The sequence below is a fragment of the Rhea pennata genome, chromosome 5, assembly GCF_028389875.1.
Source record: "Rhea pennata isolate bPtePen1 chromosome 5, bPtePen1.pri, whole genome shotgun sequence".
Lineage (NCBI taxonomy): Eukaryota > Metazoa > Chordata > Aves > Rheiformes > Rheidae > Rhea > Rhea pennata.
This window is the reverse complement of record NC_084667.1, coordinates 12,742,830-12,767,847: the sequence shown is the minus strand read 5'-3', so window position 1 is coordinate 12,767,847 and position 25,018 is coordinate 12,742,830. Positions and strand designations below refer to the sequence as shown.

At 43.8% G+C, this 25,018-nt stretch overlaps 1 protein-coding gene across 2 annotated transcripts in view; it reads right to left on the bottom strand.

Moving 5' to 3' along the window:
* Positions 1-25,018, bottom strand: part of GALNT16 (polypeptide N-acetylgalactosaminyltransferase 16) — a 90,517-nt gene that overhangs the window by 20,943 nt on the left and 44,556 nt on the right. For both annotated transcript variants that reach the window (XM_062575863.1, XM_062575862.1), the window contains exons 2-7: positions 14,397-14,572; positions 11,375-11,473; positions 6,492-6,559; positions 4,053-4,118; positions 2,855-2,976; positions 868-955 (exon numbers count right to left, since the gene is read on the bottom strand). In XM_062575863.1, coding sequence (XP_062431847.1) covers positions 868-955; positions 2,855-2,976; positions 4,053-4,118; positions 6,492-6,559; positions 11,375-11,473; positions 14,397-14,572 — 619 coding nt within the window. The remainder of the gene's footprint in view (positions 1-867; positions 956-2,854; positions 2,977-4,052; positions 4,119-6,491; positions 6,560-11,374; positions 11,474-14,396; positions 14,573-25,018) is intronic.

Below are 25,018 nucleotides of genomic sequence, written 5' to 3'. Positions count from 1 at the left end.
TCAGATGAATCACGCTCAGGAGTGCAAATGTGATAATGCTCTGGCTTATGTGCCATGAACATGCATGTGAAGGTCCAGATCCAGACCCCCTGAATGATCATCTGCAGTGGCATGTGGGTGCAGGAGACTTCTCAGGGAATGCTTTTAAGCATTCTTGGAGGGTCATGCTCAGGCACTACTCCAAAACATGCAGTCCATGTGAAGCTGCAGAACCACATTTGTAATCCTTTAACAGCACATGAAGGGACAGAGAGCCTGGACATTCTGTGTGCCCACACAGTTTCACCTCCTCTGCTGTAGGGTGTCTTTCCCAAGGAGCAAACCTCATCATACAGAAACACCAGCTGATGCTGGAAGGACCAGATGGAGCACAGGAAGAGTGAAGAGTTTCTAGGGGTGGCCTTTCCCCATCCTCCTTTCTTATCACCTTCATTCCCTTGCTGGAAACTATAAAGAGAGGTCTGTCTGGATTATGAGCAAGAAAACTGCGAGCACACACGGGGCACTTTTCAGGTCTGGCAGTTTGGCATGAGAGTGGCAGCCCAGAAATCCTGCTATTCACCTATAGTTAGAAGGTGTAAAGTGGCCAGTTGACATGTGATATGTATATTCACTTAAATAAGATCTGGATTTGCAAAGCCCCATGACACTGATGCAAGCTCACGCATAACTCAATGTAGGGTTTTTTTGTTTTTGTTTTTTTAACTCTACAAAAAATCTGACCTTGCCAATTGCAGGAGAAAGAGGACAGAGAACCCATCAGGAAAGAGCATCACTCTGCTTTCTTGAATAGCTGAAGTGAACAACAATTATTTTTCGTGCACCATCCCTCTGGTCTAACTCACACAAGTCATTCATTGTACCCACCTCCCCTCAGATCTGCTGATGCTGCCAGGTACGCAAAATTATCCAGGCTGATAACATCAATGATCGGACTCACCACTCGGGTATAGTCCTGAAGGAGAGAGATAAAAAGGGAAAGAAGTAATCAGGCTTTTCCGGAGCGACTGGCAAAGCTGCCTGAGATCAGAAAATATGAAGCTGGACATGTAACATTTAAATTTTTGCCTGGCTTCTCCAGTACGGTTCTGAGATATGAGCGAGAAATCCATGGCCCCTACGTCCAAACATAGACATAGTGGCTATTAAACAAACTGCACACTAAGCATACAGAGAATGAAGCCTGAGGCCCTGACACCCAGAAATGCTGCTGAGATACAACTCTATTTCCTGCTCAGGTCCCAGGACATGAATCACTTCCAAAGGTTTTGTGTTCGTTTTTGCTGACAGCATAGTTACTGCTCAGCCCTTCTTGAATTAACTCATTGTCACCAGCCCAGAAACAATCAATGCACTAATAAATCATTTTCCTAACAAATTTTATCGAGACCCTTACTTCAAAAAACAACATAAAATGAAAAAATCAAGGAATTGGGAATACTCTATTTGCACTAAGGGTAATATATATTTTACAGTTTCTCTTTGCAATGGCTTTATTAAGTGGAAGTTGAGATTGTAACTATTTTTCAATGTCAAAAAACAGCACTACAGAGAGTCTTGTGATAACGGCAGCCTACGATAAAACTGAGAGAGCTAGCAATGTTGTAAACAGCACCCTGTTATTAGACACCTGCCAGCCTCCACTGTTGCAGCTCCTCCGGGCCTCTCCTATTGCACCTCCATTTCGTGCCTTGCAATAGCTCTGGTGCTCTTTGGCCAGGGTGGCACATCCCAGGCTAAAGCGTGTTCTTCATTCGTATTCCCGCTGGCTGTGTGCTGCAGATGGCTACACAGAGGGTGCATGCCTGCACAGTCTGTGCTCTGTCAGCACTCACCTTGGAGTCTGGTGGCAACTGTTCCAACCATCTAGTGACAGGATTGTCCAGGTCAAGACTGAAATTTGAACCAGGACCTACACTGGAAATGTGAGAGGTAGGCCTGCAATAAGCTTACCTGAAATCTACTCACTAAATGGAGCTGTAGTCAGCATCATAGGTTTTGCAGCTTAGATATTTCACTGAAAAAAAAAATAGTTAGGTCCTTTCTGCTTAGGAATCTTATGCTGCTGCCAGTAGCTTGACATTAAGAGCGGGAATATGGCAAACATTTATGGTTGTCCATGATGAGCAGACATGAATACAAGGCACCTTCTCCTCGGCCCCACTACTCCATGAGATCCTTTCATAGAAGGGGATTGATCCCAGCCACTCATACTCTCCTGTTTGCTCTTACAGCAGGGCCACGTGTCCTTCTCTTCAGCCCTGCCATGCAGACAGGGTGACAGCTGCTGATGTTGATATCTCTTATTCACTTTCTAGTCTCACATCAGTTCTTTCCCAAGTAAGCCAGCAAAGGGATATCCATGCACACACAGGCAGCACCTCTATGCGGGAAGCCACCTGTGGTGTTTGCTGGCGGCTTGGTGGAACCATTAAGGGAAGGAAGATTTTGCCAGTAGCAATGCAGAGGTGAGGGTCCAGCAGCCAGAAGGAAGATGGAAATCATGTAAAGTTGCCTGGTGTGTGTTGGGAAAGTGTCTACACTATGTACAGAAATATGAAGTGCAGCATCTCCAGGAGAGCTGAAGTAGGAGTCATGGTTTAAGGATTATGCATTGTGCCCCATCCTTCAGCATCTCTTGCCCCACCAATAAGAGACTGCAGAAGCTTGTCAAGAAGCATCTCATGCCTGACTAGCTCAGGCTGCACCTTCCTCTGTGACAGCCTTTCTGAGAAGGAGGGTGCTGGGAAAGGTTCTGTCGTCATTGGCACTGCTCATGGCATGCAAGGACAGAGGAGCCACCAGGACAAGACAGGCCATCCTTGTACATCCCAGGGAGGGGGACAGTGCTCACCTCTTTCACTCTCTGAAGCATCGGCTGCAGCCACTCGCTGTTGACTTCACAGTGACTGTCCAAGAAGGTGAGAATGTCGGCAGTGGCTATGTCAGCTCCTCGCACCCGAGAGCGAATCAGCCCTAGGATGAAGAAAGGACAGCAGAGGAACAGGAAGGTTAGGAAGGTAGATTCAGAAAATAAGACACTTTACATGGCCGCTATGTGAGAAGAGTAAAGGGCTCTTCTACATCACATCTGTCAGAAGTGGAGAGCAGCTAGAGCAGGGCAGCTTCTCTGGAGGACCTGAGCTCTCCCAGCTTACAAGGAATGGCCTCAGGTGTTTCACTTTTTTCCACACCACTGAACTTTCATCTGGTTCCTGTCTTGATGACAGATCCCTTTCCCTCCAGCCCTCCTGACAGGTACACTGCTGCTGCCTTGGCTTCATCTGCTCAGTGTCTTTCTCATCACAATACTCCTCTGGCTCTCTCAGAACTTCTAGTAGACCAAACGCTGCTCCTCGCTTGCAGTCTTTCTCACTAATTTATTTACATTTGTCCTTTATTCTGCCCTATGTTCAGAGATGTTAACTTCGCTCTCAAATGTCTCATTACTTTCTTACACGCCATCCTACTGCCTAGGGTGCCCTTCCCAAACTGAGCAGTCACTACTGTCTCCCCCTCCAGATCCTCCCTCCGGGCCTGCTGTGCCCTGACAGCTTTAGAAATATGCCAGCACATGCGTGTCAGATTATAAAGCAGCTTGGGAAAGTCAGTGTTATCACTTATGTATACAGGAGATATATAAACATAATTTTCCTTAATTGCATTGATATACATTGATACATGTTTTTTTTTTCCCCTTTCCCACATCTACTAGATGGCTTATTTCTTTATACTGTGAGTTTAACAGAACAGGACTCGCATCTGCATTTATACTCAAAAACATTTTAACAAAATGTAGTTCTTGTTCTAGCCAGGGCATCTGGACATCACTTCTCATTATTTAAAGTATTAATGAGACCACTAAAGACTGAGAATTCATAAGCTAGGTTCTCCCTCCACAGAACCTCCAACTAGGAAACCAAACCCTTGTGTTGAAAGTATGAACTGTAACCACACAAAACAATTTGTAGGTAGCTGGCAAGCAGACAGGGCCATATGGGAAAATCAACAAAATCCAAAATCTTTGTACCTACAAAGTTTTCCACACTCACCTTCTCGCCGAGTGTTGCGTAGACACTTGACTTTGGGGATCTTGGTAAGGAGTTGGCAGTCCTCAGCTTAGATAAGGCAAAAAACATTTGGCACAAATGCATGAATGAGTTGGCTTCAACAGAGAGCTCCAGTTAACCATTCTCCTGCATATCCATGGGAGGGGAAATTCTGCTTTCACTCAATATCACATTAATCAGCCTGGCAGCCTTAATCCTGTTGCCTGAAAGGTACATAAAAGAGCACTGCCTAACTGTCCTCCTTGGACAGCTGCATTTCCTGGCGCTCAGAGGGACTAGGTCTTCATCCTTCTGTGGTCAGAGTTTCACAAAAACAAGGGGGCAAGAGCTGGCCACGTGGCACAGAGTGCTGACGAGATGTAGGGACCACAGGGTGCCAGGGCTTTAAATTGCCAAAGTGCCAAGTAAAAGAGAGTCCTGTCATATTAAGTGATCTCATCCATTCTCTTTGCCCTTAGCTCCTCAGCGGGGCATTTCCCATCGTTTGTTCTCAGGGCAGTTTCTGCTTGATTTTATTTAGTATCAGGAACAGGGATTTGACCCACTACCTCAGGGACGCTACTACATTAATACATGGATGCCTAACTGAGGTCTTCATTGCAGCTTGCCAGAAGCCTGTTGCATCCCTAATTTACATTTACCAGGAAAGATGATGGAGAACAACGGCTACCAGATCCAGCCCAGTTGTACCAATGACCATCAGGTCACACAGCTTTGCAAGGCTGCACACTCACACGTGGTTTGCTTACAAAACGCACTTTCTCTGTTCCACTAGGCCCTCCCGTCTCCTCTGTGTTTATCCCACCTTTCTTTTTGCATCTCCCACAGTCCCTTCTGTCATCCTCCCACAGACTCTGCGCTCTGGAGAGAGTGCAAAGGCCATCAGCCAAAATGCATGTCTTTGCACGCTTCTGCAGAAGCATTTCCTTTTTCAAAGATTCAGGCAAACGAAGTGGCAGGTGCTCTTGGTTAAAAACTACTAAGATTTTGCTGGACATCTGCTACAAAGGGAGACAATACTCTTATTTTGACCAAGTTACAATGTTAGGTAAATACAGAAATCCACATCAAGTCATTCACCCTCCAGGAATGGAGCACATCATTCTGACTGTAACTAACTGCCAGTGCTGACTCAGATCCTCTCTATCTTTGGTGTAAAACAAGGCAGATTTTAAAAGGAAAGTGTCGGACCTCAAACATGTATCAAAGAGCTCCATGACGCCCTGCGTGTGTGCCTGAGTGAAGCGGTTGTAAGACCAAAAAGGTTCAGCATGCCACTACTGCCTGTGAGAAAAATGGTAGTTGTCATGGGATAGGTGGTCTTTTTATTGGGAAAAAAAAAAAAAAAAAACACTACTGACTTAGGAGCCTGAATGAATTTTTAGCTGAGCCCTGTGCAGTGCTTGTCCCAGACATCCATTAGTGTCTATCTGGAATACTTCGCCATTAAGGCTGGATTTGAACTTTCAGGTACCAAATGTGGGACATTTAGGACTGTTTGTTGGAGATGTTCAGCCTCACAAAACTAGCAAGTTTATCCACATCACATCCTGAGATCCTCAGAAACTTAAGTGCCCAATCTCAAGATCAATCTTCAAGAATTTTTGAGGAGCCAAGCTAATTAAGTAAGTACCTGCAAAATCAAAAGAGCAATATTTCCTTACCTCAGCAGACCAAGGTGGGCATTCACAGCTATCTGCAAAGTGTTCTGAAGGAGTAATTATCAATTATTACAAGCAACATACAACTAGATTTGGATCTAGTGCACATCACAGGAGAAGCAGGAAGTCTTCTGCCCTGATACCTCATCACTACGGCACAACAGCCAGGAGCAAGAGCAACTGTAAGGACAAAAGTGGGTCCCCAGCCTCCAGTCTATGGCTCTGGAGGGACTGGAGAAGGCATGGTGCTATCTGAAGCAACAACCCCCATATGTTGCTTCGGATAGCACCATGCTATCCATATGGCCTCCCACAAGGATGCCTGGGATCTGTGACATCCCAAGACAGGCAAACAGCCCCAGCCCTGGCTTGCCTGCAGGACACCAGGCAGCAGTTTTCAGTGGGCTTCATGACATCCTCTCAGTTTTTAACTATCCACAGCCGCTCATGTATACTATAATCTGTGTACATATCTGCACTAAACAGTTCATGAAACTGTATTTAACAAGACTAGATGGAGCTCTCTGGCAACCAGGCCAAAACTGCCAAGGTAACAGAAAAACAGGAGTGGAAAGAGGAGAAAGCGCTGCCTCTGCCATGTGCAGAAGCTAAACTGGACCCAGAAAAGCCTCTTCTCTTTTTCTTTCTCTTGCACACAGACAAGAGAGTAACTCTGCGAGGGAGCAGGACTGAACAGAGCAAACAAAGGGGGAAAAGAGAAGGCAAGAAACAAGTGCAAGAGTAACAGATCCACACTTACGATCTGAGCTGAAGTCGTCTACCAAAATGATCTCCTGGATGAGACCGGGAGGGGTGCGGTTCAGGACGCTGCAGTGACCCAGGGAGGAAAAAGATGACCTTGTGAGCTGCTGTAATAACAACAACAGTGGGCTGACAAAAGCCTGCTGTGCTATGTATTACAGCAGGAATACCAAACTCCAACAATGTGGAAGAAATAACCTTGCCCTTGTACCAGGGTCTGAGTATCAGTAGGAACAGGGCCTCTGGTTACTACCTGAGTGTTTATTGCCAGATGGTTTGCAGCCAGTGCACCTGATGTACTCCTTGCTTATATCAAAGGTCAGAAAGACTTTCCCTAATTTTCAGCTGTCTGACTAGGGATCACAAAGGCTGAATTCTTCTTGCATTCTAGCAGCATTTGTAATGTCACACAACCAAGTGTTGGCTGGTGCCCTTGTCTTTTGAGGCACTGGAGATTCAACACCCATACACAAAGGTGAAGGCTCAGGTCATAGCTGTCCTGTTAGAAGAGGCATGAGACTGAGTCCTTACTGCAGATTGACAGAACCCCATTATGAAGGGAGTTGAATATTTCAGGATGTTCTTCAAGAGGACATCTTGACATCTTTAACCCTAGAGTCCTATCTTTCAGCAAAACACATTTGAATGTGCCAGACTGAGTTATTGCTGTGAGAATAATTGTTGCAGAATTCACCTACACAGTCAGTGCACCAACCATTTATTTTACAACCAATTATTTTACATCACTTTGGGATATGTCAAGTATAAAAGAGACAGGACTGTTCTGTTCTGCTCAGTTTATGGCCTAGTTGTGAGTCTGCAGAGGACCACAGTGATATTAAACAACAGGAGGCATAAAATTGCATTCCCTGCTACCCTGCTGACTAGTCAGGTTTCTAGGCTGTCATTATTTCTACATCTATAACAGTCTCTTTAAGCTAGAGAGAGTAGGATAAATTTGAGTTAACTATTTGAGATGCATTTGGTGAAAGTTAAATAGAATGCCACTGTTACTATGGGCCTTTTCCCAAATTTAGTGAGCACAATTATACCATGGGTATACTATAAGAGACAGTGGAAGTGAAAGAGGACAACTGATGAAAATTAGCAGCAGTGAAGGCAAAATTTTCTGTAGCTGACAATTTTTTCAAAGGCCCAGTCTTCAGAGGTTAGCAGAGTATGTGCTGCCAGATGAAGTTGTGATGCCTGAGACCTTTGCAAGATTGGTTGGTAAGTGCCTGAATTTGGGCACTCCAAAATCAGCTGCAAAACTGTGGGAAAGTCTAGGAAAAAAAGACATGAAGAGAATGCTGTCACTGAACTCAGCTTGAACTAAAACAAGAGGGAGTCCAAATCTGCTTCCCACAGCTAGATACTATCTCCCCATGTTGTTCGGATGACTCTGCAGAGAAACCCAACTGAGTGGCAATACTGGTAGGAAAAGGTCTTGGGAAGAGACCTGAGGATGAGGCTCCCACATTATGGTTTGTTTCATGTTGGTCTAATCTTGGCAGCTGTTGGGCCTAGATCCTGATTTGAAGACACTTCCTGCTAACCAAATGTGTATGTGTGCACACACACCCTTTCACACGTGCACCCCTGGCAGCAGCTTCTGCACTCTTCCTTCTGCCGTGAGAACTCTGCTGCTGAAGCTGGGTAGGAAAAATGGGGGTGATGCACTGTTGTTGCCACTTGGGAGTGGGAGAAGCATTTGGGTATGGGAGGGAGGGGAGTGACTGTGGGGAGGAATAACTTTCCTCCAGTACCTGTCAGTCATCCCTCTTGGTCTCTGGAGGCAGCTTGGTCTCTGCTCCCTTCTATGGGCTCCAACTGCTTTCCTTCTCCACCAAAGGAAGAGGCAGCTGACTGGACCTGCTGCACAGAGCAGACTAGCATGTGAGCCCCTATGGGGACCACACCAGCTCATGAACAAGCTGTGCTGCCTCAAATGCTGTTGATCTGATACAGGGAGTCCTTTAGACAAACTTTACTGATTTGTTTTCAGTGTAAAGGAAAAGATCCAAAAGGAGACTAAGGAGGGGAATGTAGGGGAAAAAATATGAAACAGGCTATCCACCAACAACTGTGAGCGTGCCATTTCAAATGGCTCATTACTAGCATCTTCTGTTCTGCAGAAGATGTCTGTCAGTCAGAAGCTACTTGTCTACTTGATGTTGCTTCCTGTGAAGGACACAGTTGCCCCTCTGAATTGGGATGGCTTGGCATCCTGTACTCACTCAGAAACAACCGTCACTCAAAAGCCATTTTATGTGATTGCTACATCTGCTTGATTAGTCGTTAAACAATAACATCAATTCTGCTGAAGGGAAAATCAACTGCTTTACTGGCGTGTTCCTTTCTTTCTCTTTGATTTCAGTCAGTATTATGGGTACTGTTTGTGTCTCAGTGAAAATGTAAGGGTGAATGGTTAGATTTCAAGTCAACAGACTTGAACAGTTGTCAGTGGTTCAGTGCCTAGGCAGAGAGCCTCTATATATTCTGCTAGAAAGGATAATGTTAAAATGCTAGAGCATTTGGTACAGCAATTCACTACAAAACTTTACAGAATGACTTTGACAGTCTAAGAAATGGCAAAACAGGAGACAATTTCAGAGCAAAGGAGAAAAACGATGCTGCACTGCTAACACCTGGAATAAGGAAGAGCATCTGTGAGCTAACAAGAAGCGGACAGATCAGCAGAGGAGATAATCTTTCCACCAATAATCTTTCTGTGAATTGCTCAAAATCAGAAGAGCAGGTGCCAATGAAATGAGGGGAGGAAATGCCAAGGAGGAAATGTCAGGTTGACAGGAAATGTCAGCCATCTGCAGTGGAGCGTACTGGGTCCCTCACAAGTGCACTCCTTCAATGGCAGCAGTACTGAAAGGACCAGCTTGAACAGATGGGTCATTCCTCTTTCAAGGGCTCTGTTGAGAGGTCTAGATTGCAGAAAAACCTCAGAGACCAGCTGAGATCACATCTGAAGCTGGTGAGGCCACATCTGGAGTACTGTGTCCAGTTCTGGACTCCACAGTACAAGAAATAAATGGACATATTGGATCAGGTTCAGCAAAGGATCACTAAGATAACTGAAGCACTTGACATAAGAGGAGAAGTTAAGGGGGCTAGGACTCTGGAGGAGACAAGTTTTGAAGTCTCCATCCTTGCATATATTCAAAACTCAATTGAATATGGCCCTGATCAACCTGCTCTAGCTGACTTTGCTTGAGCAGGGGGCTGGACTGGACTATCTCCAGAGGTCCCTTCCAACCTCAACTATTCTGTGCAATTCTGAGAGCACGGTGTTTGTTTAGTTCTAACACACCAGCAAGTTTGGCCTGTTAATGCATTAGCAACCCTTACCTGCTAATTAATACCCACCACCTCCATAGCATTTGAATATTAGTTTTCCCCTCTACAGGTTACTGTTGCTCTAAATGTCATCTTCTCAACATTTTAACAACTGTGGCATCTGGCTATTTAACCAGCTGCCTTGAGATTTTCCTAAAGTTCCTACTGTCATGCTTTCTGAGCACCAAATCATTTACTGTATGACCTATGATGTAATCAGAAGAAATCTCCTGCCATTGCCCTAGCAGCACCATGGCTGCAAACAAATCTGCTCATTTTCTAACAGTGGCTCTGTAGAACTCATTTGATAGTTCAAACGAAAAGGAGAGGTAAAAAGGCAAACTGTGTTAATGCAGTACATACAGGTTCCTGGAAACAATGTGACACCAAGCCTGGCAGACAGAAAACCAGCCTTCCAGCTATGAGGCTAACTTGAAAAAGCCTATTATTTATTCACAAAGCATATTTCTGTAAGTCCACAAGACCTGACAGGGGAAGAACTAGTGATGATGAATAATACATTCTGGCTAGCAGTACTATCAGCTCAACCTTTCACCTGAGCAATTTGCTCTTCCTTCAGCCTCCACAGGCTGTTCCTGGACCTGCTTGCAAGCTTCAGGGATTCTTTGAGCAACTATTTGAAAAGTCAGAGAGGGCAGAGGGCATGTTTTCGTAAAAACTGAAAGAACCTCCCCAGGCTCCGCAAGGGTGACAAGGAGGGGAAGGTGCAGCTAGAACACTACCTGGTGGTGCAGGTAACTGCATATTCCCATCTGCTTGGGGATGCTGTCAGGCCCTATGCCACATTTACCTGGTTAGCTGTGGCACTACTGATACTCAGGCATGAGGAGCCACAAATACAAGGTAGCAAAGGTCCTGTAGGTTTGGTAGGATCTGTGCATAAAGCTCTAGAAAGGATTTAGTGGGCCGGTAGGTTCACTGGCTCTTTACCAGCATGTGACTAAGCATCTACTCAGACCACAAAGGTTCTCTCTCCTCCATACTCTGAGACCATCACCTTCTGCTTGAAAGTACTTACAGACTTACAGGCCATGTTCCGGTTGCCACTGAGTTGGCCCCAGCTATTGTTGGGGGCCACCTCTTCCTGTAACACATGCCCTTGCAGGGAGCTAGCTGCAAGTTCCTGCCTGGGAAGCGAGGTTCCTCCTAACCCCCTTCCCTCCATTGCTGCTAGTAGCCCAGTGTCCCCTCTCGTTCCCTCTCTCTCCCAAGCCATAATCAGACTGTTTCTGTCTATGGATGAAGGCCCAACAGTCTCTTTCCTGCTGTTAATTATCCCTCCGCAGGTCTCTCTAGCTGCTCCTTGCAGATATGCTCTATCCTTGAAGATATGTGCATCCCACTGATCCAGGTCCTGACCTGTCCTTGTGGGCCAGCTGAAGAACAGATCACAAGCACATGGGGGAATGCAGTCACTTTTCTTGCTTAGCCTCTAGAAAATGTCTAATCCCCTCACTAGTGCCCTTTTGGGTACCATCATACAGGCTCTGCTCCCTTCACCGATCTCACCTTTTCACCGTGCGTAGCAGGGTGGAGCGAGCCTCATTGTGGAAGGTGATGATGAGGCTCGTAGCTGGCAAGTCTGTGTCGTAGCGTACAGAGGCACACCTGCAACATGGGAGAGGAAAAGCATAAGCCAAACACCTCCTCACAACAGCCACTGGTGTAACGTGCCTAGAATTTCTAAAGCAGGAGAAAATAATGTGCCAAAAACAGCGCAGTGGAGCTGAAGCAAAGGAGGCTTTGGCAACTCCTGCACCAAGATCAGTGGAGTTAAATAAAACAATGAAATGAAAGACTAGTGCCTGTTCAAAGGCAAAATTTGGCAGCCCTGACACCTAAACTCAATGCAGCATGCTGAGGACAACACATAGTTTTCATGGAGGACAAATATTCAACATTATGGATTCTAGTCCCTGGATTTGCCAGTGATTCATGCAAAAATCAGCTCTTCATGCAGAGGACATGCTCACACTAAGGATGGATGGAGCTTGTAGATTCTGGCATTGCTATATAAAGGCTTTTACAGGAGAGGAAAATGCTGTCTAGTACTGTGACCTGCATTAGAGAACTGCTCAGGCTCTGTGGCTTCTCTTCTGAACACTAATACCTCTGCTGGCAATAAAAATGTTTCCTTTCACCTGACTTTGTAACGTTAGGTACGTCTATTCATTCATGCACTCATAACCATGGATTAACTCAGGATCAGCCCGCATCAGGGCTTCTTTTGGCCTTGTGGAGAACAACGATTCTTGGAGGAGAATGATTCATAGACTTGCATCCTGGATTCAGTTCAGGTAAATATTAGGAATGGCAGATTTGGGCTGATGTGATCCTCCAGATTTTGCCTTCTTCCTAGCTTTCAGCCAGTGACAAATAGCAATCAGTCTGCACTCATTCCCTGCCTGATCAAGAACTCATCCTTGGAATTGGGGCCCAGTGTTTTTTATCTGCTCAAGGCCACACTTGGACTGAATCATCTCCAGAAGGGAATACAATTCATTTCTCATGACTTTATAACCACTGTTTTACTTCCACATTTACTTACTATTTTTATGACTATTACTAAACTGTTACTATTTTTTTTTATAACCACATTCAATCCTACTGCTTTATGACTATTCTAAACTATTAATATTTTTCATTGCAATATTTTATTAAAGGGAAAGCAGCTTATTACTTATAAGAACTTAAAACCTATTAAGGCAACAGGAAGGAGAAAATTAGAAGAAATTGGTGTATGCATTATTTGGGGAAGAGATCCCAAGATCTCAACATTTCTGCAGCATCATGGAGGAGAAGAAAGAAATTTGTGCTTGAAAGTTGGGCCTCTTTCTTTTGAATCAAAGAGCACCTATAAGATGTGCCAAAAGAAGCTTGTAAGACATGGACTCAGATATGCCCAAGCTCTGTCTGTGTGCTGGAGAAGAGTGATGTTAGTGACGTATTGACCCTCCCAGTCCTTAAACTCAGGACCAGATCGTTTCATGACACAAGCAAGGGCTTTCTCAAACCACATTTAACTGGTACCAGCTCTCTGAGTCATCCTAGCATCCATTCCAAGATTGCTACAGGACAAGGTATTCAAACACAGTTCTCCCACTCCCACACTGCTACCCTGCAAAGGGGAGGAACATGGGAATGGGTTTATCTGCCCTGATTATCTGCTCAGAGCCTCCCCGTTGCTAAAAGGAATCCTTGCAAAGTTAGGGGCTGTAATGGCTGTTCCTTTCCAGGAAATCCCATACATATTCTTCTTCAGACTAAGGCTCTGTACTGCGGTGTGAGTACAGAGATGGGGCTTCTCACAAGAAGTGTGCTCTGCATGCTGCTGCAGATCACAGATCAAAATAAGTAATAATTCACCTTTGGAAGGAGAGGTTTTTAGGCCAGAACATGACATCAGATTAACAGAAAACAGCAATTCTGCAGGGCAGGGAGTGTTGCCAGTAACATAGGACATGGCACTGCTGCTTCTGAGTCGCTAGTGAGCCAGTCCCAAGTGCTCTGCTGGGGAACAGGAGCACAAGACTTTCATCTCACAACCAAAGTCACAACTGCTTGCGTTCACTAAGTACCCTGATGGCTGTCAGTGCTGGCAGGCTCACAAAGCTTCATTTCTCCCGACATCCCTTCACAGATCCAATCAAGTGAGATGACAGGTTTCCCATTTCCAGCAGCTGTGAGGCATTACTGCACAATGCCAGGTACGGTCTATGTTCCAGCCCAGACAGATCACCATTTCAGACATGGTTAGTGTGCTTCTGTATCTTCTCCATTTAAGTAGGCTGTTTTACACCATACTATCGCCATGAAACCTACAGTTTTCAAGATACAGTGTTATCCTTCCAGATGAGGTGTGCTATAGAAATTACAAGATAATTACATAAGCACTACTAGAAATTTAAGGATAAATTTAGTCAGCAGAATAAATTCACCCCAGTGAAACAAGGACAGAGCAATGAGCACTTCGCAAGCCATGAAATATTCATTGCATGAATATTAAAATGATATTAGTTTCATCTCCACCTCAGCAGCACTCAGCCCAACTGCAATGCTCAGGACAGAAAAAAAATGCACCATACAAGCTGCAGACAGCCCAGGCTGCTGGTGAGAAACACAGAAGCTAAAGCAAGGCTGCAACAACTGTGCAAATTGCAGGCCAGGACAGAGGACACTGAAAAACCATGAACAAGAGAGGAGTTATGTAAAAAAAACAGCTACCAGTCAAGCAATCTGAGCTGCAATGGAGCAAATGTGCTGCAACTCAAAAGCTAAAATAACAAGCCATTGCTCAGCTAGGAGGAGAGGTTCTAGAAAAGCAACAAGCTAGGGCTGAATTAGTCAGAGATCTCTTTGCACATTTGAGACCCTTCCGGATTAACGGTGAAACACAGTGAAGCAATGGACTGAGCCTGCCAAAGAAAAGCCCAAACTGCCCCTTGTTGACATTGCAGAACAGCATAGGAGGCCACTGAACCCTTCGCCGAACAGCGGCTGGGGCTTGGACCAAGCAAGGCCTGCATGGTACCTGTAATGCCTGGTGTCCCGAATGGGCCGATCGCTGCTGAGTTTGTCGCTCTCTAGCTGATTAAAAGCATGTTGGCGGTAGGGGTCTTCTCCGGCCTTCAGCAGCTTTGAAGACAAGTACGCCTTTTCGTCAAAACCCCTCCAGCTGCTCTTCTCTCCTGGGGGAGCCCTTGTCATCTAGAGCAGAGACAAGCATCAGGGAGAGCAGCTGACTTACGTTTAGACACTCGTAATAAGCTCAGACACGTGTATCCTAAACGCAGGCCATTTGCCACAAGTCTGGAAGAGACTCAGGTAGTGGAGGAAGGCAAGACAGGCAGGGATTTGGAAAGCAGAGCAGGAAAACCTCTCAGAAGTAACATTATAATTACCCTCTCCCAGGAAAATTACAGACCTTGCTCTCCCCACCAACTCAGCATGTGATGAAAACTGTTTTGCTGATAGCACAGACGGAGCCAGATTCTCTTTAGCACTTACTATACACAACATGTTAGACTGCAGGCATTTGGAAACCCTTCCAGGCAACGTGGGTTTGAAAGTAGCCTCCAGCCAGTATACTGAAATACAGTATTTTGAGCAAGAACAGTTTCAGCCTTTCATTAATAACTATCACATACTAACACAGGCCCGGCTGATTTTACAGGTCCCAGCTGTGCCTTACCCAGCTTTAGCTAGTCTCACACAAGAAATCCATGATAGAGTTGAAAACTGTATGTGACTGTCCTCAATCCCAGGCAAGAGTTTAAACAACTGGCCCATCCTCTCACTTCTCCCTAAAGGTTTCTTGATCATCCTCCTTCTGTGTATTTTCCGTGTTTCTTCAGCTTTCTTTCAAAGGCTACAGAGTCAGTGCAACATAAACACTCAAAAAACATTGATTAGAGCCCCTGGGAGGAAGGAAAGTCACATTTTCAGCCCCACTGAATTCTATTAGAATTGAGATTTGGTTGGAAACAACCTAAAATCAGTAAAACACTTGCTATAAAACAATTGGGATTATTTTTACAATATAAGTGGTTCAACAACCAGAACAAATCATACATGTGTGGTAGCAGTTTGCCAGACTAAATCATGCAAGAGCCATAAAATGCTCTCAGCCCTGTATGAAAGAGTCCAGGAGTTCTCTAAAAGTGCTGGCACATTATACCTCAGGCCAAAGCACGAGACAATCCCCCAACCTGGAGAGCCTTCTGTGTAAAATAGTTAAGATTCCCTCTTAGACGGAATCCTAATCTACTAGGCTTGATCATGTTCCTCTCTCCACTATAATGCTCCTTTTAGGAATTCTGGAGGACAAGAGACCACAGACTGGCCCCCACTGACACACAGGGGTTGTTTGAGCTGAATTGCTATTTTAATGGGGTGTGAAACAACTCAGAGCCCCAGTGCCATAGCAAATTCCTGAAGAAGGAGAATATTTAGAAGAATGTCTCCGCATCTTTCCCTGAGAAGTGCTACTCGATAGTTCAGACAGCTCTAAGAGAGTTAGACAGTTGGGTAAGGTGATGGCAAATGAAATTCAGCGTAGACAAGTGCAAGGTAATGAACATTAGAAGAAATAGATTGAACTACTCATGCACAGTGATGGATTCTAAATTAACTGTGACCACTCAGGTTAAGGATGTGAGCGTCACTGTGGACAGCTCAATGAAACCCCACGCTCAGTCCACAGAGATGGAAAATATAGCAAATAGAGAGCACTGAGAAGAGGACAGAGAAAATTGAAACTATTATAAATGCTATTATACGAAATCAATGATAACTCAGCAGTCATAGTCAGAGTGCAAGTTTTGTCAAACCAATCTCTGGAAGGATCCAGCACAAAGAGAAAAGGTACAGAAGTTACTGAGAGATAAAGAGAAAATTAAAGGTTTATAACTAGTTAATTTAGAGAGAAAAAGAATGGAGAGAGGAAAAAATGAGAGAGGCAGAGAAAATTGTGCTTCTATAGCCAAAGTCAGCCTGATGCTCAAATTTCCCTTTCTTATAACACAAGAAAGGGGAAATGTCTTTTCATAGGAAGGGAAATGTTTTTTCATAGGAAAAAAACTCCACACCATTTTCAGCACAAAGAAAATTATTCAAACAAGCGTAATAAAACTGCTGCACTTGGATTCACCCTAGTTTGAGATTCACATAAATATATTTTAAGCAAATATTTTACCTTTTTCTTTCTTTCCAAACAGAGAGCCATGCTGTATTTCAGTGGAGGATGGAGTCCTGCTTCCTTCCACTTGCAATAACTGCTGCCACAGGACTGAATTTTCTCTTCAGTTAGCTGGATTAAGACAACTACTCCATATCTGTATGGCGGGTTTCACAACCTGCTTCGTAAACTCTCCCTTGAGATTGTGTTTTCAATAGCAGCAGGAACCTTTTTAGTATCTCTAAAAACTAAAATGTTTCTCTTCTCTTTAAATTTATATTTAAAAATTCATCAAACTTAAGCTACCATTTCTCTTTCTTCTCCTGCCCCAGGAAACAACACTGTTCTGTTGCAAAAGCGCAGCTCATTCTGTGACTTCAAATATTTTGCAGTCACTCACTTGTGCTTTACTTGAGCTATTCCATCTTCCACAGTCCCAGACAACTACCGGTTTCTTGTGGTTTAGATTGCCACGAACATTGTGCAGAGTGCTGAAAGCAGCATCCAACCTTTACAAACCATTTTGTCAGTACCCGCATGGATCAGGAGCTCCCCATCCCACACAGCCAGGGCAATTCCCATTGCTTCAAGGGAGCAGGGCAGCCGGGGGCAGCCCGGGGGGCAGGGTCCAGGCAAGGGCAGGCTTGGGGAAGCCCAGGAGTGGGCTTGGAGGCTGGAAGCACCCTCAGGGCCTGGATGTTTTTCAGCTTAAACTACTATACCTGATTCATCTAGATAGTACGGCTCTCACATTATCACTTTTAAAAACTGAGTTATAAGTAAACACGACCAGGATTTAATTTTCACTAAAGAACACTTCTCATTTTTGTCTCAATCAATATCTCTTCATGCTCCCTGTAAATGAGGGAAAAAGGAGGATTTGAGGATTTATAGTTCAGACAGCCTAACTTCAATTCCCAGAAAGACACTCTAACAGATAATCAAAGAAACTATCTGTGAGCACCTAGACAATAACAAAGTAATAAATAAAAACCAACTAAGATTTGTTAAGAGACCAACCTAATTTTCTTCCTTGTCAAGACAACCAGTCTTAAGGATGTGAAAACCAGTAAATATGACACATTATGACTTTGGTAAGGCTTTTAAGACAGTCTCATAAGACATTCTCATCAGCAAGCAAGAGAAAAAGTAATCTAGATGAAACCACTGTAGAGCAGGTTGGAAACTTCAGATTTCCAACTGGAAAACTGGTCGGAAAGCCATAGTCAGAGCAGAGCTACCAAGTGTTCACTATCAGAAGAGAGAGTCTATGATGAATGCAGGTCTTGAAGGTTTTTTCTGGATCTAGAAATGCCAGCACTATTTGGTATTTTCATAAATGGTTTCGATGTTGAGATAGAGAGCGTTTATTAAACGCACAGGAAATCCAGGAAGAACATCAGACACATTGGAGAATGGAATTAGAATTCAAAATTATTTCAACACAAAAATTGTCTGAAAACAATAAACACACATCAATAAAGGCACCACAAACTATTGTAGTTCAGCAGGACTGCACTGATCTAAACCATGGAAAAAACAATGAAGTAGCAGCTCTGCATTAAAACCCTAGGTGTTACAGCTCATGAAACAGTGCAACAGGAAAGCCCAGAACTGAGAGGACAGCAAATATCACAGACAGCGGAGCCCAGACTGCTACAGATAAGCTTGGTAGAGTAAACATGAAAAAATATTTAAGGACAGACTTCTTGTACCAGACTCCTTCCTGGAATTTCAATGCTTGACTATAGGACATTTATCACTTAATTCAGAACGCGCTTGCCAGCAGCTGCACGGGTTCTCCGTGAAACAGTAGCTAGCTCCCTGCTAAATCCACCGCAGAGCGCTGCGGGCTGACTTGCAGCCCTCCTTCCCCTCCCTTCACATTAACACCTCTCACTTCAGGGAGGAGTCAGTATACGCACATATGAGCTTTGGATACGTTTAAGGCTCAGTATGTCCAGCTGAGTGCGAAGGGGTAAGACTTTCACCAAATCACTAGGACATCTTATACCCTACAGCTCTCTATGTAGCTGCACAACCTATATCCCCATGCTTCAGCCTGGAACTAATAGTGGGACTTACGGGAGCAGAAGTGCCCAGTTCCTTCTGACTGATGCTCTGTGATAGATCAAAGAAATTTACTACATAAAAGCTGAAGTAAAGATGAATAGGCACTGGAAATTTGAGTGTCTAGACAAGGGATTAGCAAAGCCGTTTGCATAAACTAAAGTTTGACCCAAATGTTGCTGATAGCTCCAACAAAATTCACATACCAACATTTCAAGAAATACTGTAAATGTTTTTCTAATCTCATTTCACCATTTCTCATCTTCACATACACATTATTTTCACCTTTCAGTGAGAAGACTGAGTTGCTCTCCTGATGGTGAAAGCATGTACTTATTTGCATGTTGACATGGTTCAAGACATCATCAACTATTTAAGTTGTTAAATTAATATCATAAAAAAGGATTAAGGGAAAAGAATTAATACTATGCACGTTTGTGGAAATTCGAGAGGCTCATTTCTCAGTTACAACACAGATGCTCCTCTAGGCTTGATCACTAGGCTACAATATAGACGGTGCCGTTCACTTCAGCGCACTGTCAGCGTCTGTCAACAGACACAGGCATGCCAGCTCCAACCATGAGAAAACAGCCACTAAAATCAGAGCAGTTCAGGAACCCGGGCTCCCAAGATTTTTTTGTAGCAGCAAACTGGTGAAGATCAAAAAGGATAACCATACTTCAAGGGCTATGAGATATCATTAGTTAACATGAATAAGGCGTGCAACAAATGCAAGTACAATTCATAATTTTTAAAGTTAGTGGAAGATTAATCCAGCAGCATTTTTACATGATAGGATGTATACTTTGCAGATCTTACATATCTTTATTATGGGTGTTTGTACAACTGAATAAATGGAGCAGGGGCTTCCATACTTCTCCTTTTTGTTTTAGGCTCATTTTCTTGATTGCACCAACTCTGTTGAATCCCAGTGCAGAAAAGCATCAATCACACACCTACTCCAATAACTGTCTTTTCAAGGAAGAATAGGACTGGTGAAATTGTAGTCATTTATATGGGAAAAGAATATCAAGCACCAACAAAGCTGGGGAGTAACACTTCCACCAAACCTCCCTCCTCAAAAAACCTTCCTTTTGACTTATTCCACCACCCTGCAGTGGCAGACAGGCCAGCCTCACACACCAGCCATCACTGTGCATGTGCATGGGGATGCTACGGAGACACTTGCTGCCTGCTGCCACCCTGCACTGCATTGGTTGCCCATCTGCCTTCCCCAGCTTCAAGAAAGCCAGGCAATTAAAACCTACAGTTGTAGCCCTCTGTTGTGCCCCAAGGTCTTGTTCACCCCTTCAGGAGCTTTGTCAGCATTGCTGCAAAAGAATCAGGAGAGGCTCAACATGCTATTTCTTCCCTTTGGTCTCTGTAAACTATATCCTGGCACATGTATGGACTTCGAACAGCACACAGCACAGACAGGTCAGGACTGAGAGCTGCAGCAGCTCCCAAGAAAGACCCCAGAGCTCCTTCTTCCCCTGGGAGCAAGCTCCAGATGAGCCGAACCTGCAAGATGTCTTGAACATCTGTTGCTGAGAACAATTGTTTTGGAGGATGCGTTGTAATCCCAGTACAGTTTATGAATCCCAATATGCATGTGGCTCTTGTTAATGTCTCCTGAAAAAATCCATATACTTTTCCGAAAAATTATACTTTAGGAGCAGAGGCCGTGCTTGACAGCACGGGGCCTATTTTATTCATGCTTTGTTAAACTGTGTAAAGCATTTTAAATGTGGTTTGGGAACCCTGCTCTTATAGAATTGCTGTTACGAAATGTTAATAAAAATTGCCACAGTTAAATACAACCATCTCTGTTCTCAGATAAGTGCAAGTACTGACAAAGGGGCTCAAAGATTGATTCAAATGTTTTGTTTGTAGGTTGCACAAATTGAAAGTAACACAATGGAAGCAGTAACGCAATTTGAATTGATTAGGTCACGTGCCAGCTGATCGATCATGCTAGGTTTTTTACTTACATCAGCTCTGGACTATCTTGGGGCCTGCTGCCAGGCTCAGGGCTGGAGTGATCAGTGGTGGGCCACCAGTGGAGGTTATTTTCAGTGCCCCCTAGGAAGGGGCTCTGGCTGGCAAGCTGCTGTTGCCAGCTCATGAGATGTCACCAGAGCCTGTGGTGAACAGAGCTGTAGCTGCTCAATACTCTGTCCCAAGTAAAGTGGAAGTGAGAAGCAGGGAAAGTCTGCTGGGGCTTGCTATCCAGCATCGCCGCTTGCCCAGGGTGCCTCTTCACCTCCCTGTTCTTTTCTGCTGTCTCCTGGCTTACTGCCTTTTGCGCTTGCAAAGACCCTTCTCTGCTGCTGTGCAAAACTGCATCTCCATTCTCTTCTGTTTTAGCCCAAGAAATCCTTTGCTCTCCTACAGGTCCCAGTGTGATGGCCAGGAAGCCACAGGATTCCATCAAGAATTTCCTATTTTGTTTTACTCTTCTTCCCTTATAGTTTTGTCAGACATTGACCTGTTGACAAGAAAAATGTCCTCAAGCATCTGGCCCTGAGCAGGTGGAAATCCTTCCTGAAGCAAGGAAAGAGAAGCAGTTATTTTTCTCTGTTTGGTTTCCATAGCAATGTTCTCCCCACACCCATCAATTTTTGGATCCTGTTCTTGGAGCCTGCTGCAAGAACTGAGACATAGAAGATGGCATGGCATTTTCCATGCTATTGCCTACAGTCTGGATGCAGTGAAAGTCATGTTCTCCTATGCGGCTCATCACAAGCAGCCAGCTCTCATTGATTACTGGTGTGAAGGACTTCAAGATGGGATGTTACTGACTTACTGGTCACATTGGGGGTTGATAGACAAGGTTTGGCAACTGCCTTTCAAGTAACCTTGCCACGGTTTGGCAAGTTGGTCTTTTGAGCAGTTTGGGGAAAATTTAGAGAGGAAGCAGCTAAAGAGAAAAAAAAGAAAAGAATAAAAAAGAATATGCAAGGATAATTAAATAACTTCCACTGCTGACAGCCTTAAAATAATGGAAGGAGCAAACAGATGTGCCTCATCAGGAAGCAAAGAAAGAAAGTACTTGTATAAGAAGGTTAAGAAGGAGCAAGAAAACATTCTATGCTATTCTCCACAACGGTCCGACCACATGATATTCACAACTTCTCTGCTTTATAACTTTTTAGCAATGATAGAACATTTCTGCTCTCTGAATCCTGTGGCTAACACTAAAATAAGTAGTGAGGTTGTGAGTGATAAAGATGCCTTGGATACTTTTACACAGCTGGAATGCTATATTTTCTACCTGGAAAAGGTTTCACATGATACCCTGTTATATAACAGCATGAAACTTACTCCATAAAATGCTTCATACTTGTTTTGGACAGCTCTCAAGCACTTGCCTCCTTGTGCAAGAACATCTACTGAGCCAGAAAGGGGAATATAAGAAGGGGCACACAGCAAGGAGAAGGGATGAAAAGGGAGAGGGGATGGGAGAACAGTAACTGAGCTAGAAGGAATTATTTGATTCCAACATTTGTTAGGAGTACATTATTTTGGACCAGGACACCACTGTGATCTTTCTTTTGAAACTGTAAGAATTTAGAAGCAGAATCAAACACGGAATACTAGGAAATAGGGATTGTTTTGTGATTTGCTCAGCAGCAGTTTACCTAGCCAAGATGAGAGAACCTTTAAAGTGTGCACAGCAAGTCTGGGATTAAGGGATTCACCTGCTTTCCTCTTTGAGCATATGGTGTAGGTGCTAACAGACCAGGAAAACTACTGGCTCATGGATTCTAAATATGGCAGTACCCAGTGCATACCAAGAGATAAAAAACATGGGTGATCCGGCAAAATATGTAATTCATATTTATAATGAAAATGAATATAGTAAGTTGAGAGATAAATGCTCACCAGCTGATATGTCCTCTGTAGGATCCCAAGAACCCTCATCTGAGGGGTTGGTCAGCCAGAGGAAGAATAGGTTGGCCAATGACAGATCAATTTTTTAGAAGAGAATGTTGCATTTTTAGTGCCTTTTTTGCTATGGTGCATGCATTTGGACATGCACTTGAAGATATTTAGTCGTTTAGATACCAAAGAATGACATTCACAGGACAGAGCTCTTGGTTTTCAGCCATTTCTGCTTCCACGAGTACATTCAGCCACAAGGTACCTCTCAGAGAGCTATCACAAATGGCAGCTCTCAAATAGCTTCACAAAGCACCACCCTCACCCAGCTTCTCAGAATATGGAGAGATTGTGTCTGTCCTACCACAGACAACTACTTGCTTTCATATCTAAAAACTTACAATCTAGCTTCTAGGGAGGTCTTGCAGCATCTAATGATCTTACTTGTCCAACTCTTCAGTGAGATGTAGAGAAACATTCTTAAGAAACTCCTGATCTTACATGTCCTTGTCTACAGGGGGGAAGAGAAACAATTCTGGATCACTTTGTTCAGGTCCCCAAGGCAAAGTGCTTCGCTGTGAATGCTGACATTGAGCACTTCAAAGCCTACTGACATTCACAAGAGGATAGTGACATGTGGTCACCACAACCCCAAGCAATGGAGGAGGCACTCATTCCTGAAGGTATGCAAAGCAGTATGGGATGACAGCCAGAGATCTACCAAAAGTACAGGAGCACCAGCACAAAAGCACACATCAGCAGGCATCACTTAGCAGATACAGTTCAAAGGAGTGTGGGGCACTTGCTGCCATGCCACTTACTAGAGCTCAGCAAAACACTACATGCAAGCAAGTCACTTCCTCACAGAGTGACTGACCTCAGCAGGAACTAACCCTCCCCTAAACCCATGTAGATTAACAGTCTATGCAAAAAATCATGCCAACTTAGATTCCCCTCTGGACATGGTTCACACTTTACATTTGTCCTGATGTATACTCATTATAGAATGATGCTCTCTGAAGTAGGAATTTGTTATATACCCTCACATGTGACAGCTACATTTTAATATCTGTATCATACTTTACTGCCGGGCAAGACAGGCTTTCACCTCCATATAATGGGAGGCAACTTCTGCAAAGTATGTCTGTCTTTGACACACTGAGACCTTCAAACATGCCTCGAGAAGTTACCAGGGGCTCGATCCTGCAAGGCTGTCTGATCCAGTTGCTCAGAAGCAGGAAGACATCGTCCATAACTGGAGGAAGTACGACAGTCAGTGCCCTGAGACATCCTTTTAGCCTTTTGTTTTTAGGAGTGTTGAATAAAGCGAAGCAGTGGAAGTCAGAAGAGCTTCAGAAGAGCTTCCAGGATATTTGCCTGAGGGTATTCCAACCAAACAGTTCAGAGGAAATAAAGCTGCTCAGAACTATGGAAATACAGGCCCCAGATGAGGTAAAGCAATTGCCAGGGCCTGTTTGCTCCCTGGGTTTGAATTCTAATGCACCCAGATGTCCATTATGCAAAGCTGGAAATGTATAATACAACTTTTTAAATATATTTACATGACATTCTCATATATTGCTTTTATATAAAACGCACATGTCCAGACACACACACATCTGGCTATATTCGTTTGACCTTTATCCCATTCCTTGGAATAGAACCATTTTTCCCCCTATTTGATAAATTCTTGTCATAAAGTGAAGGTTGCCATTTCTGCTGATAGAAACCTTTGTGCTTCTGTATTTCTCTCTAGGGGAAAATAATGTGAAGAAAATGCTGAATCATACAGTGAGGGAAAGTCTTCAGAATTATTGAGTAACAGCATGAAAGAAAAAGAAAAAAAAAGTCAGGCTTGTAGGGTTGTTTTTGCCTGAAACAGCATTAATTTTCCAAGCATAACTTTCCCTATCCATACATAACCATCACAACACCTGGTTGCAGGGAGAGAAGATTGACAGAAAAGTAAACTCCTGGGATGACTAAGGGAGTAGGCAGTACCCCCACCAAAATGACAGCAGTGTCAGGAGAAGAACCCAAGGGGAATGAGCAGAGTTCCTTCAGAAAGTAAACATCTTGGACAGGGAAGCGATGCTCACATGGACAGGAAGCTGTCTGCTTCAGACATCTGTTCTGTATCACACAGCAAACCTCCTTAGCAAAAGTCATCTAGGTTACTTAATGTATATAAGAGTATATATGTATAACCTTTAGTAGAGAAGTAATTTGGAAAAAGAGCATTATGCAGTTCTTCAGAGTAAAAGAAATGCTATAGAATGCAGCATTTTTTCCCTCTGGAAAAATGTCCTAGTCTTTATTAACATGTAAATATATAAAATACACCCCTAGTGTTCCAGTGATTTTGAAGAAGGTAGTTTCTTTCAAATTAAGATATAGAAAAAAGAATTAGAAGAATGTTTTGTTATTTGTTTTCTAAGTGTTAGTTGTTCAGTGGCCATTTAGGCATTACCCGAACCCTGATTTATGGCATCTCATCCTACCTCAGGATTTAGATGACATGCTCT